The sequence below is a fragment of the Myzus persicae genome, unplaced genomic scaffold (assembly GCF_001856785.1).
Source record: "Myzus persicae strain clone G006 unplaced genomic scaffold, MPER_G0061.0, whole genome shotgun sequence".
Classification (NCBI taxonomy): domain Eukaryota; kingdom Metazoa; phylum Arthropoda; class Insecta; order Hemiptera; family Aphididae; genus Myzus; species Myzus persicae.
The window spans coordinates 110,773-126,389 of NW_019102182.1; the positions used below are offsets into that span (position 1 = coordinate 110,773).

The 15,617-nt window shown below is 29.6% G+C and overlaps 1 protein-coding gene across 13 annotated transcripts in view; it reads right to left on the reverse strand.

Moving 5' to 3' along the window:
* Positions 1-15,617, reverse strand: part of LOC111031471 — a 58,244-nt gene that overhangs the window by 5,230 nt on the left and 37,397 nt on the right. For 11 of the 13 annotated variants that reach the window (XM_022311416.1, XM_022311423.1, XM_022311429.1 and 8 more), the window contains 12 exons: positions 13,645-13,847; positions 13,490-13,577; positions 13,323-13,403; positions 11,573-11,686; positions 10,947-11,083; positions 9,243-9,315; positions 9,007-9,045; positions 8,365-8,494; positions 8,169-8,307; positions 8,040-8,104; positions 7,805-7,977; positions 3,679-6,741 (listed from right to left, as the gene is read on the reverse strand). In XM_022311416.1, coding sequence (XP_022167108.1) covers positions 3,679-6,741; positions 7,805-7,977; positions 8,040-8,104; positions 8,169-8,307; positions 8,365-8,494; positions 9,007-9,045; positions 9,243-9,315; positions 10,947-11,083; positions 11,573-11,686; positions 13,323-13,403; positions 13,490-13,577; positions 13,645-13,847 — 4,305 coding nt within the window. The remainder of the gene's footprint in view (positions 1-3,678; positions 6,742-7,804; positions 7,978-8,039; positions 8,105-8,168; positions 8,308-8,364; positions 8,495-9,006; positions 9,046-9,242; positions 9,316-10,946; positions 11,084-11,572; positions 11,687-13,322; positions 13,404-13,489; positions 13,578-13,644; positions 13,848-15,617) is intronic. The other 2 variants (XM_022311422.1, XM_022311417.1) reach the window with 2 other exon arrangements.

Genomic DNA, 15,617 nt, shown 5'->3' on the forward strand with positions numbered 1-15,617 from the left:
GAGCTGCAGTCGGTCGTTTCCTTTGATCGACCAGCTGCTACTGATTAAACAAGACCACACTTTTTCCATTATTCACACGGACATTGACAATTTACTGCGTACATGCGCACTTAAACATGTTGCTTGTAATTTATAATATAACGCGTTTGTGAGCGCGAGGCTCGTAAAAGTAGACCTACAGGTTTTTTTATTTTATTTTACGAGGCAATTCTTTATTTCCCGGGGACCTTCGGAAACCTAATTTTACTATCGAAAGGGTTGAGTTAAAGACACAAACAAAGCGGAGATAGGGTTGAAAGTGCACTATATAATCTAATTTAATATCGGCGCCTGGACGCGTGACCTTAAGACGGGAAAAGGGTTGGTGTGGCGATATTGAGCATAGCGAGGAGGAGGGGGGGTATTATGTGATGGTATATACCGTATATATACGGCTGAAGTTTTTTTTCTCGTGGGCGGAACAAAACTGTTTGACCTATAATGTCCTCGAGCTTGTATTTCTATCTAGAAACAATATTAAATATGTATTTACCAGGCGCGTTTAAATATACCTGCGGTTAAACTATTCACGATTGTATTTCATAATATCGTGGAGAGCGCAGATGTATAACTTGGATAGTAAATATTCCGGCTTTATTATACAGACAAAACATATTAAGCGGACAAGCGCCCGAATGTTAGCGGTTCGGATACGTTATAGATTATATCTAATTTTTTAATGAAACGGAAAATTATCATAGATGAAATCAACCGTGGAAAAAATGATGTTCAAGGTAAATGGTTTGTGACTCGACAAATATATAGTATTTCATATTATTTTTTTTAAATGTATTTGCACACGGAAAAAAGTACTCCTGTCCATTATATACGGCTACATAGTATGTATGTTAAAATAATTTATTTATACTATATGATTGCAACATGGAAATACATAGAAAACACTATTATTATTTTAGTTTATGTACAATCATAATAATAATAATAGGGATAACAGGCAACTCTATTAAAAGTTTACCTATTCTATTGGTATTTTGTAAGCACGTCTGCTGTTCAAGTGGGTGGGTGTCTAAGTTTTTTATTTTTGATACACTGTGCCGGATGAAGTGCTTTTTTATCACTGTAAAACATTTTTGCTCTGCGAATAGAAATACTTTATAATATGAGTTCTTGTGGTAAATTGATGCATTATTATGATTTATGATCTTTGTTTTGTGCATGATATAATACACAGCGAAAATACGTTTAAATGGATATGGATACGTCATAAATGACTATCTATATAACAATACATTTTGGCACTGGAAATGTGTACGATCTACAGACTTCTATAGGTTTTTTGATCTGTATCTTTTCTCCACACAATTTTTTTGAACTAGGTATATTATGCTATGAAGTTTTTAATTATTATAATTTAGTATAAAGTTTGATACTGACATAATATCGACTTCCTATTGAGGATCATTACATGTACAGTACATGAATATCTACGATGATCGATATAATGTAGGTAGAAATTTACAGCAAATTAAGCATAATATTGTATAATACTATGGCATACCTAATTTTTCTTAATTTAGTGGTCATGGAATTACGGAATTTGTAAATTCAGAGTTTAATTTAATAATTGTGAAGGTAATTGCATGTTTTTTTATGAGTTAACATGAATCTTTGAAATTAACTATGGAATCATCTTAAAATCAAATTTGACGTTTCTAAGGCATCAAAGATGTCATAAATATGAGGTAAGAACATTATACAGCTTTATAAACTTAAATACAAATATCTAATTCAACAAAAAACATATAGTAGATCACACACTTCGCCAAAAACTGACAGTGAAACACTCACTCTACCACAACCTATTTGAAATTGAATCGATTAAGTATAAAAACATATTATACAGTTCATCACATATTACACATATACAAATATATATTTATATTGTGCTCCATCACTTTTGGATATTTTCAAAAAATACAAAAGAAACCACGGTTGTAATAAATTATTTTAAATTACGCAAATAAAAATAGTGAATGTTTTAACTACTTTTTTGTGAAATTATTGTATACACTTTTAATTTCAAATAAATGTATGTTTTAATATTTTATCTGCTAGTGTAAGTAATATGGTAATATAGTATATAAAGGAAGGTACACGATATCATTGCAAGCATTTGCAAAACTGTGGTTATGAATAATTTTCAGCCATGTCGTTACTCGTATTTCGTAGTAAAAATGGTATTTAAAATAATATATATTTAATTAGTCTTTAAAACATACATAATACGGACTGTGAACAAATTATTCCAATGAATGAACATCCATTATTATAACCGATATAGTATATACAGCATATATAATATCAGTAATTGCACTGTCTTGGTCATTATGCCAGTCTATACATTACATATTGACCTCCAAAACCATTTAAGTTCTGTCCTTGCTTTCGTGTAAAAACTTTAAGCTAATTTACACTATTATTCATCTGTAAATTAGCTCTATTGCGATTGCGAATAGTAGGTAGGTACCAAATTAGTACTTACAGTCACCGTTGACGACGATCCTCCTTAAACTGACGGTTCTAGCTGGCAACAAGAGCGGTTTTTTCATGTCATCGCCAGCCATAACACCCAAAACTCGAATTTATTACAACGGGATTATCGTACGGAGGGTGGCGGCGATAACTATGTACACGCATTGACCCAACTCAACCCATGACCGGACGAACGACGACAAACACCATCCGAAGCCGAATATACACTACCACATGTTCGGCGGCAAGACAATCGGAATGGGACAGACCGAGCTACAGGCGATCGCAGCGCTCTCGTCTGGTGGTTGCCGTTTGTAGTTTGTGTATTATGATCGGGGTCAATAACGTGGAAGAATGTCACAATAATATATTCACTCACCCGTGGTATAATATAATAATATATAGGTACAGGAATTTGGGTGTTTTGAATCCTATCTGGATTTTACTATAGTAGCCTTGAACCTCTCCAAGGCTAATTCATCTGCGTTAATGGTTTGTTTTTTATAACGTGCCGCAAAACGCACCGTAGGTACTTACTTCTCAATACTACTTTCGATTTCTTCAAGAGTTTGTTTAATTAACTTGGTCGCATGTAATGTAACTGTCGGCAAGACTCAACATGAATGGTCGTTACAATTATATAAATATAATTTAAATGTACGGTAATAATATTGTATTAGTTAATATATGCAGACGACTTTCTGAACTGAATTAACCGGAGAGCGGGTATTTAGAGTTGGTATCTGGTATACACTATACAGTATATCTACGATCTACCTATTATTGTATAAGCGTTGGGTGGTCTTTGTATTACATAAAATAATCATCACCTATTCTGTTATTTTACTATATGAACGCTATTTTACGTTAGACAATTTTAACCAACTATAAGTCTATAACAAAAAATAAAATAATAATTATCGTGTTAATGATGAAACGATAGAGCAAGAAAGTATTTTGTCGAGTCACGTAACAGAAAGAGTCTAAAATATAAACCATACCTACATGTTACATTCGAAGTGCCTGTAATTAATTAGTCGGACTTATGTTCGTTTTTATTTAAAATTCAAGTTTTAAACTTACGTTTTTACTATAAAATGTATGTGCATTTTGAAGATTATTGTGGATAGTTTTAAAAATTTGCACCTTTAAATTTAACGATCGATGGTTTCGGTGGTAATGTTGGCTGTTGGGTCCATACACCATTCCAAGATGGCGTCCACCTATACTTGGGCTTATGAGCTTCTGGATTGTATGGTTGGCTTAAAAACCCATCATGTTTTGAATGTTTTAGAATAGAAGGATGATGATGTTTTCTACTGTATCTGACTGGTGATGCAGATTTAGGTCTCGTTTTTGGTTTGGTAAAAGGTTCTGGTTCCGGATATCTGTGTGCCATCCAATTACAGTCTAAAAATGGTATCATTTTCCTTGCTTCTCTCAAGTCTGGAGTAGAAGTATAAAATTGGCCCAACATAAATGCTCTATTTCTATTTTCAAACATGATCCTTATTCTTTCTACTTCGCCCTTAGTTAACTTGTCTTGAAGACTGGCCAGTTTACTAATTACATTTATACGGGGCATGAGTCTATTGTCTGGTCTCAACGGACATTTAGGCACTGGGCTTTTGCACCGTTCGTACTTGGTTTTCAGATTTTGCACATCACCATACTCATGATATCTAATAATATTCCTGTTAAGTTCGGGATCACTCTTATATCTTTTTAAAGTATTTGATTCGATTGGAGTATGCAAAAATCTAAGATCATCGAAGCTTTCAAATTTTCTACGGAGCTTTCTTACAGCTCCATTTTTAATTAATTTTGAATATTCGTAACAGCGATCTGGTGACGGAGATAATACTCTTCGCATACATTCTCTTTCTCCAAAAATACATTTCATGGATGAAAAACTTTGAGATGAATGTAAATTTGTTTTCTTTGTTCCAAGGTGTATAACTGTAGACGCAGATGAGCTGGATTCACTAACATTTGTGCCATTGGCCCAGTCAGAAATCATTTTTTTCTTGTCTTCGTTATCAGCCAAAACCAATAAATAATTTTTTTCGTAATTCTTTGCAACAGATTCTTCTTCAGATACGTCTATTGAGTAACAAGTTCTTGGTGAAACACTTTCAGAAATATTACTTTTACATTTTACAGCAGCAACAGCTCCTAAGGTTTCTTTTGGTATTACTACATTGCTTGAATGTTTTTTTTGTTTTTTTTCCAACACTTCATTACTTATATTTTTTGAAATTTTTTTTTTTTCATTTTCACTTAAACATACTGATCCAATCGAATCAGCTTTTCTGAGGCCTTCTTCTCTATCTTTTTTTCTAGCTGGTCCCATGGAACTTGACCTTATATACAACGATGAACTGATTTCAGATCTTTTTACCCTGCCATTTACTTCAATTTCATAATCGTTTTTTAATTTATTTGTTTGTATAGCTCTTGGTACCCTTTCTCCTTTCAGGTCAGATATTGTACTGTAGACTTCATTAAGTTGTGTCTTGAGTCGATTCAATTGTTCCATAGAAAGACTGCTCCATATGCGGCAACCAATATTAGAAGGACTTCTAGAACTCGATCGTCTAGGTATGGATGTATAATTTTTTTCCCTCTCTTCTGATACAGGACGACCTCTTTTTGATGACGTAATATGTTTTAATGATTCAGCCACATCTTGCACTGAAGTTCCTCTCCAAAGTGGTCTGTAAACATTTACTTCTGGTTTACGATAAGTATCATTCCCTATAGCATGGAATTTTCGTTTCAAATCAATTACCGAAGTTTCTTTATTTCTCAAGCCACGATCTAAATTCCCTTTCCAACGTATTTCCTCAGGATCTTTCGTCTTGTATAGCACATCTTTTGACTTCTGGACATCTTCAAGTTTTGCATGTAATGATTTTATTTCAGTTTCAGCTCTTTCCTTGACTCTAATAGTCTTCCACTTATCATAATCAACCAAATCTCCGCGTGTTCTAACTTTATTACTCGCCTTTTCTGCAGTTTTTTCTAATTCTCCCAATCTTTCTAAACTACAATAAAAATTATGCAACTCTTTAAAGCGTTCGGATTTCTTACTTGAGTGTCTTAGCTCTCTCACATAGGTTTGGTATTCATAATCAACTGCAGCATTTTTCACTCTCTCCATAGGTTCTTCAGCACTTTTAGATCTTTGACATCGGCGAATACCAGTTACACTTTCAATTAATTTCACCGGTGCTTGGAAACTTTTTATGCGACGAGAAGATGGAGACCGTGAAGGTGGTTCACTGGCACTTCTGCCTTTTAAAAAATCAACACTTTCATCTCCAAATTGATCCCATTCAGTTACACCGGAGGACTGATATTTATCAAAAGATTTAAATTTAGATTCAGACACAGGCTTTTTATTTGATAAATATGTGTCTATTTTGCTTCCTTTACGACATACATTAGATTTTTCTTTATTCTTGATTGGACTTATTTTAGGAATTTGTTTTGTTTTTTCATCAGTTAAAAGCAATTGTTGAAAAAATTCTTCTCCAAATTGATTTTGTTTTTCATTATCTTTAACAACTTTTTCACTTTTTAAACTCGATTTCACTGTAGTTTTGACCATTTCAATTTTTTTACTTTGCCGTTTTCCATTATTCGTTTTTACTAAATTACTTTTAAGAACCTTATCTTTCGAAATTGTTTTCTGAGAAATTTTAGAAACGGGGATGCTTTTAGCTGGAGTTGACAATAATTTTGTTTTCTTAGGTAACGATGATTCTGACGAATTTGTTGATGAAGTACTGGACCTTGGGAGCACTTTTCCTTTAGTTGATACTGCAACTGTAACTTTGGAAGGTTTGTCTTTTTCCTTCTTAAAGTCATTAGTGTACATTTTTGTGGAACTTTTTAAACTTGAGCTTTTTGATCTTTTCTCTGTTTCAGGTTTTGATTTACGAATTTTTAGTTCGACACTAGATTCTATGTCAACCCCTTTTGTCCATCGTTCAAGTCTAGAATTTTTACGAGATGATTCTCGTCGAGGAGGTGTTGGAGGTGATCCAGTAGAACTAGCAGATGATTTTGCGGTTCTCTTAAAGTTTGAAAATACTGGGTAACAAGTGACTTCCTTCCAAGGGTGATGAATTACTTCATTATCGAATTTCATAATTTGGATTTTAGTTAAATGAGACGTGATTGGCAAATACTCCAACTCCAAATCTACACATCAAATTTGATTATTTAAAACTATTATCCAGATGCTTCATGTTTGTGCAGTTCAAGGCAGTCAGGTAGATAATAGCTATTTGTAAGCCCGTCATAAAATATTGCATTGCACCTATTATAATATTTCAGTGCTTCCATTAATTTTCACAGCATTTCCCATAAAAGTAGATGGTGCGTCAATTTATTTAGTGCTTCCAAAATTGTTTTTGTTACGTTCATTACTTATATACCTATATGGCTATATACATATATATGTATGCAAATAAGTGGTAGGTGAATTTTTTATTTTAATTGAAGAAATCTTTTAAATATTAAAAGTGTAAATTAATTTATTACCAATACTTTATTTTTAAAAGTGCATACAATTTCCACTATCTTAGCATAATTATTTTGAGATCCATGTTTTTAACTTTGAGCGTACCTATTATTTTTTACGGTGTTCATTTTTTGTTAACATTAGTGTGCTATTAATTAGTTTATGATTGTGTAATATTTAGTTTCTAAGGTTATTAGTTATTACCTTATAAGTAGTGATAACCTAGCACCAACGCATTATTATTTATTATGTGGTATACCTTCTGCCTTTAGTAATTAATGTATCTATAGTTAGAAATAAAATAATAATAACTATGATAACTCTGAGAATATTTTTAGGGAATTTTTGAAATTATGTTACTTAAAAACCAGATTTGCAACTATATAAAGTTGTATTTTTTCATTTACCCACATAAAAAAAAAATCAAAATTTCAAAACCAAACTTCATACATAACACGAATACATGAAATACACAAATAACTCCCAATAAAAATATTCCAAAATAATACACAGAATCAATGATTTTAGAATTTAAATACAAATTTTAACTATTCATCCGCAGAATTAAAATTAAAATTTGTATTTATATGTACTATCATTGAATCTACGGCGGCCTTTTTTCTTAAACGAAATGTCATTACGTTGATAGATATTTGCGTAGTTAGTTAATAGTTTATTAATGTGCATATTGGTGTTCATAGAGTGGCTTAAACTTATTTTATGACAACATATTAATCTAACCTTTTGGTCGTTCAGGAAAAGTTTTTCGTAAGCCTTGGAATGGTACTTCTCCGCCATTTTGAATTACTTTATATGCAGTTTTTTGTTCAGTTGGTGAAAGACATTGAGATTGATTTTCTTGCCTTTTAAATATTAATGTAGAATCGCTATCATACCCAGATTCTTTAAAGGCTCTATAAATATAACCGTTAATTAATATGCATTAATTAATAATAAATTATATTCATTTTCTCACTGAGCCAAATTTGATTTTTTTGACGATGACCGATTTTGAGGAGGAGGAATTTTATGTTCGGAATTCTGAAAATTGAAAGAAATATTTACATGCTCACGTTAATGCAAAATGAATCAGTGTTTGACTCACTCCTTCAAAAGTATTCATAACCTCGTCCCACCACTGTTTCGTTTCCTTCTCGGCTATCGAAGAATGTCCTGGTTCATAGTTTTCAATTGGTCTTGGCTGGTTCTTGTATCTGTCTTGTCCACTTTTTACAGGGGATACTCTTCAAACATATTTACATTAAAAATATACAGTCGAAATCATAACAGATCATGCTTACGATCTTCTCATGGAAACGTTCCTCGTGTATTCACCGTCTAAATTTTGAAACAGTCTGTTTTCGGCGAAATCTGATTCATATCCTTTTTCCGGTTCCGATGAATATCCGTCACCTTTTCTGGCTTTAGGTCCTAGAAATTCAAATTTACATTATTAATATAAAAACACTCATGAACAATACAAATCCTAAAATAACTAATAAGTATACAATAAATGTTACAAACAAATTGTATGAATATATAACCTGTATATTTGTTTTAATAAATCATTATTAACACTATACCATATGGTTAATAATACACGAACTTTTACAATTAAATGCAACAACGATGATGGTAGTTTATTAATATGTCATATTAGTATTTGTATACCTGCACTATACATTTTCTTAAGTTAGTTTAAGTATCTATTTTAAATCTAAGTAAGCTATAATAGTTAAACAAAAAGTAGTATTTTATCATTTCATTAAACATTTTAAATAGCTACATAAGAAAATCATATTTAAACATTAAACAGATTGTAATTCTGATGCAACTATAAATGATTTTAAAAACTAAGAATCTTGTTAATCATAAGTCAAGCTAAGCATTTTTCAATTTAGTCTTCTACTGAGTATAAAACTGTAAATGTATAGATTTATCACCTCGCGATAATGTTTTGTATCGTACTGTTACCCCGTCATCTGTAATATTGTCAACTTACGGTTATAATAATATTTAACAATTAAATTAAATGTTTTTTTTTTTAAACTAAAACTATAAGTAATAATTAATTTTAATTATTTATAAAATTAATTTTAAAAATGAAATTAAAATACATTTTTCATAATGTACGTATTATTAAAAATCTAAATTTATACTTTCAATATTAAATACTTGCCATCGGATTGAAACTTATGTAAAGACTCATACATCTGTTTGTACCATTTTGGTTGATTTGGTTCTTTGATTTCCTAAAAAAATGTAACAAATAATTTATTAATTAGATATGAACAATATTAATGGATATTATTTAATGGTTTTGGATGGTATAAATATAGTGTTTAATATGCAGTTAAATGTTTGATCTTATAATTTGTTTCCCTTCTTATGCAATAAAATATAAAGTATAAATTTTTTTTATTGACATTTAATAAATATTCTAATTGGCTAATGGCTTATAATCCTACATAAATGATAGTATAGTATATGTAAGAGGAATAGCGAATGTTTAAATTATTAAAAACTTTTTTAAAAATCTAAATAAATACGGAATAAAGTAGAGATTTGTTTAATTACTTAGAGAAGTCAAATTAACAATTTAATATTGCATGTTTTTTGCATATTTGTTCAATTTTTACTGGCTTGATCATATCTTTACATGCGTCAAGTTTATTTTTGGTTTCTCGTTATATTTTATGTCAAATATTTTTTATACTTTATTAGTTTCTACTTTTGAACATATATGTATATTTTAGTCAGATTAGCTAACAGTTCACAAAGTTTAATTTTAAAATGCTGTTTTAAATTTTTAATAAACAAAATAAAGTTTGAATTAACTAGTTTATTAAATTTAAATAAAATAAAACTTACAAGATTGAATGAATAACTAATTAATTTTTATTGATGCATATTTTCAATAAATTCTAGCATATTTTTATACTTTATAGTGCATAAGTGCGTACTTATTTTTAGATTTTTTAGAGCATAAATATTTACTACCTACTTACTTATTAATAATTAACATTTTTTTAATTTCAAATTAGACATAACAAAATAATAATTTGTATAGGATCAGATTTACTTTCCAAACTAATTTCCAATAGATATAATATCGGTGCACAAGAAGAGTGACACAACTCAAAAATCGCCATTTTCAAGATTACTATGACAATTTATACTAAAATTCCTTTGTTTTTATGTGCAAGAAAGACATTTTTAATAATTCTAAAAATGACCTCAGGATAGTTGTTGAGTCGTTCTTCTCTTATCTCATAATCACTAGTTTATTATTATAAAGTGTGTCATAAATGTAATTGTGTTCAGACAGTCAAAATGTAAACACCATTCATTTTTGATTAAAGTGACACAAATTAAAATGTATCAGTTTTATTGAAAATAATTAAAAACATTATTTTCAACAGGGGCACAAGTCAAATGATAGGACATTATTGTTTTGACACTTTTTTTAACAATAAAGTGTTGTTTTCTATCAATTAATAAAACAATTGTTGTTGTTATATTCATTTACTAACCATATAAGTACTGTAGATGTTATGATGAAATATTAATATATTGCATATATATATTGGATTTAGGAAGAACGCCATAACTCAAAGGATTGGTTTATCATTTTTGGAGGTTATTCTAAATGTTATCCACACGAACTTATTATTTTTTAGAATGTGAAGTAAGCACTTATGTTAATTTTAAAAATCTGAGATCATAACGATGAGCATTGCAAGAAATAAGAATCCTTTAAGCGACGGTACCGGAAAATCTACTTTTTTGAGTTGGGTCATTCTTGCATAAAGTCTCGATCTATATGGCCCTTTTATTATCTTTGAAACTATGTATAGTAGACACTAATTAAAATTTAACACACCGATCTTAATACAATTGGTACTCCTTCTTTGGTTGTCGGGCCGATGCCTTCATACTTTTTTTGACTGATTTCGACCATTTTTTTTTGCTTTTTCTCATCCGATTGCAGACTGTCATATTCGCGCCTTGAAGCATATTCTAAACATACATCAAAAAAATCAATTATGAAATCGAATAACAATATTGAACTTGTATTTTTACGAATTAAGGTAATGAACATTTATACAATTTTAGAACTAAAAAAACATACATGCTGTGTATTTAAGTAGGTACAGTGCACTTTTCAACGTTTGCACGATAAACGGGTCTTATCTTAATAACTTAATCACGTGTCCATACGACTGATAAATGTTTTGAATTATTCAGAGTTTCAATGTTATTCGAGTCACGAAGACACGAACACGTGCATGTTAAACATTTAGCATATGCATACTTTAGTAGTGTTAAAAACGTCGAACTTTTAAGTTTCAGAAATCTTAATATTATGATAATATACTCTTCATTTCTTACCCTCCACCCCATACATGTATAATCTCCATTAATATAAATAAATAGTATAATAACATTTATTATGATAATTTATTCTGCCTTTTATTATTATTATTTTTTTTTCATAATTTTACTTACTTATTTCTTGGGTTTCTACATTACGTTTTACAGTAGAACCTCTAGTTTTATTTTCTTTGTCCATACTATATTCTTCTGAGTTGAGGTATGCAGAGCCTTTTGGTAACTGTCCTTCTATAAATAAAAATATTAATAATTATTATCGTACAGGTTAACTTAACATAAATATTAAATATTATTCCACGATGCTCACGGCTAATGTAAAAAATGTAACTAATTATACGCATTCGTTCGTTACTTCATTACAATTATTTCTAAATACTTATTATATAATCAAATAGACAATTTTGTAATGACATACAATTATTGCACACTAACTATTCAGTAAAATTGATGTATGCATAAGAGTAGTGACTAGTGAAATACAAAACGATCAAGTATGTATAGTTAAATAAGCACTCATGAGTACCCGAGCTTAAATTCAAGTATAAAAATATCTTTACATACAGATTAATATTCGTAATATTATCTATTGTAAAATATTATAATTTAATTTAAAATATAAGTACTATGAAAGCTATTTAAATAATGAAAAGTATTATGTCCAATGTAGATAAATCTGTATAATTTTTTTACTCTTTTTTAATGCATTACTTAATCGTTATGACGAGTTGAATTAATTAAACCCTTTATATCGACGTTTGGATATTAATATAACATTCTTTTTTTAAAATATTTTCAACTTTCCAAAAAATATTTTTATGCATTAAATTCAATTTCACAGTCAATAACTGAAGTTTAATTTTAATCATATAGATATGACTAATTCACTGATACAATCTTCTAAGCCAGTCTTAGATCATATTGCATTATATCGTAGGTGTTGATTGAATAGTTGAATAAAAGAAAACAAAGAATAAAATTAAAATGGTAAGTAAAGGTAGCCAATAACAAATTACATTTATTAAACTGTTTTGAAAAGTTGTGCATCTTATGGGAGATTTGGTGTTCTAGTGATATTTCAAAAATGCAATTTATAATTAAAGTGATAATTTTTATTTGATAACAGTAAATAACGATAGGTACTTAATAATCACATGCTGTAGGTACTATACTATATAAAACGCCGCGTAGGTAACTATACAGTTACATTCTAACGTCATATTATAGACAGTAATAACATACAACAAAGTATTAAAACAAACAATATAATATGCATGTATATACTGTAAAGAACATAGATGAGCAGCTGACAGGTATTGTATGTAATATATATTACCATCGTAGTATCGTACATCGATGATCAAAATGATAATTTAATATGATTTATTACCTACCTATTTATATGCCTACCTAATTTTAGCTTTAACTATATCAAGAAATTGAACACAGTTACGTTGTAAAAATATTCTATAGGAAGCAGGACTTACTTATTAGAGGAGCTAGTGGGCTACTTGGGGGCTAACTTCTCTCAAATATAAAATTCCTCCCGACCCCCCTCCCTAAAAAAAAAATTAATTTTATTTAATAAAATGTATATTGTATATTATATGCATATTATGTAACAAAGCTTACAAATATAGATCCAAGGTTCAGCTCCTTTAAATAAGTTTATCGAGCTTCAATTTTAGACCTACTTGACACTTCTATCTATGAAGTAGCTGTAGTAGCCTTGTATTTATATATTATTTATTTATATATATTTATATTATAATGTAAGATAGGTTTTTAAAAAAAAGTCACACACATTTGTTAGTGATAAAGTATTATTATTAAAATATTAATTTAATATAGATGTTACATGTTATACCTCTTGCTTTCTGAAGGAGTGTAACGGTAGGGCTTTGAACTCTCGGAAGTCTCCTGTCCGTGCAATGAACATTTTCATCGCCTTCCACCAAAATTGTGATAAAGTTAAGTGCCGAGTGCAAGACAATAATGTTCAAAAAGAGAGTTAAAATATTTTATGATTCTTACCTTGCGTTTTCAATGGTAATGATGGTGGTGGAGGAGGTGGTAGTGGAGGGCTCAATACAGGTAAGTCAACCGGTGGTTTTGAAGGTACCTGTAAAATGTTGTATTTTTAAATTCATATCTTCATTGATTAATTAATCTAATATTAAAATTAATACTTTTTGAGTATCCACATTGATTATCTTTCGTGATAACGTTGGTGACTCGAACCTGACTGGCTTGTAAGACTTTCTCTCAGGTGTTGGACTGGAGTTGGGTGTCCATACTGGAGGTAGTTCGGTCCGCGGCTGTTTTTTTTCTATTTTTCTTGAGATATTCTCTAAGTCCAATGATTTATGCTTCAGCTCTGGTGACCAGACACCTGAACAAATACAACCATTGTTATTATCGGTATGATGAGGTCTTAGGGCCAACACCAACAATGAAATTAATTCTAATAAGTCACACACAATACACATGCTTTAGTTTTATAATTAACTATTCAACTATATAGAATTATTTCTTGTTAAATAAGATTATCCGGGTGCGCACGTTTACCATTTAAGGTATGATACATAATACTAAATTGTTTAACTAAAGTTACACTCAAAAAGTACTAACATTAAAACATATGGTTTTTTCGTACACGCTGAACTTGAATGATTGGGTCACAGCCCGCAGGTGTGTTTTAATTTGTATTTGTATTCTAAAATAATGTTGTTTTTTAAATATTTGTACATTGACGAATTTTAAAAAGTTGGTACATTGTGAATAGTCAGAAATGCAAATGATTTAAATTATAATTTATTATTAGTTTAGTTGTACAATATTGTATTAGTCGTAGGTAATAATATAATTAAGGGTAATTTTTAGGACAAAAAATGTTGTTATTCATAATAAATAAGATTAATGTAACTGTGTATAACTTAACTAGTTATTAAATTGATGGAATAGTATATCTAATACATTGTTTTTTGATTTTCTTATATATAAATACAATATATTCAACTGCTGGGTAAGTATAAAGTGAGTATTTTTTAATTTTTGTTTTACGCATTAGTTACCTATTAAGCCATTGAAATATTACTGTTTGAATTGGGAAACAATTAGAAGAGGGGAGTAAAAAATTTAAAAATTATGTTCATACCTATCTGAATATCTAAATATCTGGTTTATTTGGATATAATTAGAAGGGGTACTCATAAATATTTTCTAAAAAGAAGAGGAACTCCGTCCGTCCCACGTCCGTCCCTCATCAATTAAATTTATATAGTACACAATAAACATATACGATTTTAATTATTTTAAATATAAATGCAATATACACCTTGAGAAAATATCACAATAATTCTTGCATCAGTAGTATTATTTTAGATGTGGTATAATTGGTTTATTTACAAAAATATTTTCGAGTAAAGAAGCCATCGACTTACAAAACTTTCAGTATAATATTTATAGTTAAAATCAAAATCATGTTCATTACTTAATACAATTAATGTATCATCAATTATAATATAATATTATGAATTAGTGATACATAAATAGGTACATAACTAATTCAAAAATGTGAATAATTACACAGTTTTCGTTTAGAAAATCTTAAAAAGTGTTCAGTAACAATTGATAGTAACAATATGCATGATGCATAGCACATATAATAGTATGTATTGGTAGCCTGATAACATTTATACATTTTTATTTTTATTTTTCTTATAAAAACACCCACGCCACACATAGGTGCACGTTGCACATAATACTGTAATCTAGAGCCAAAAAGCGCACGAGGCGAAAAAAATGATTCACTCTCAGACGAATGGACAGATTAAAGACTGAAAAAAGAAACACATATTGGCAAATGGTCAAACTCGTCTGTGCCAGATGGTGAAGTATATTATATTAAAAACAAATATATAAACTTATAAGACGAGCCTATGCATAATAATGAAATAATATTAATTATTATCATATGAGATTTTTTTTATGTGTTTACTTTGTAATGAAGTCAAAAGGGATTTGGTAATGTCGTTTGGCCATCGAAAAAAAATCAATTTATATATATATATATATATAAACGGAAGTTGAAGTAACGAAATGTATTATTGATAGTTTGATTTTCTGGCACTGGTTTTGGATTTTGGCAATCAATCATGAA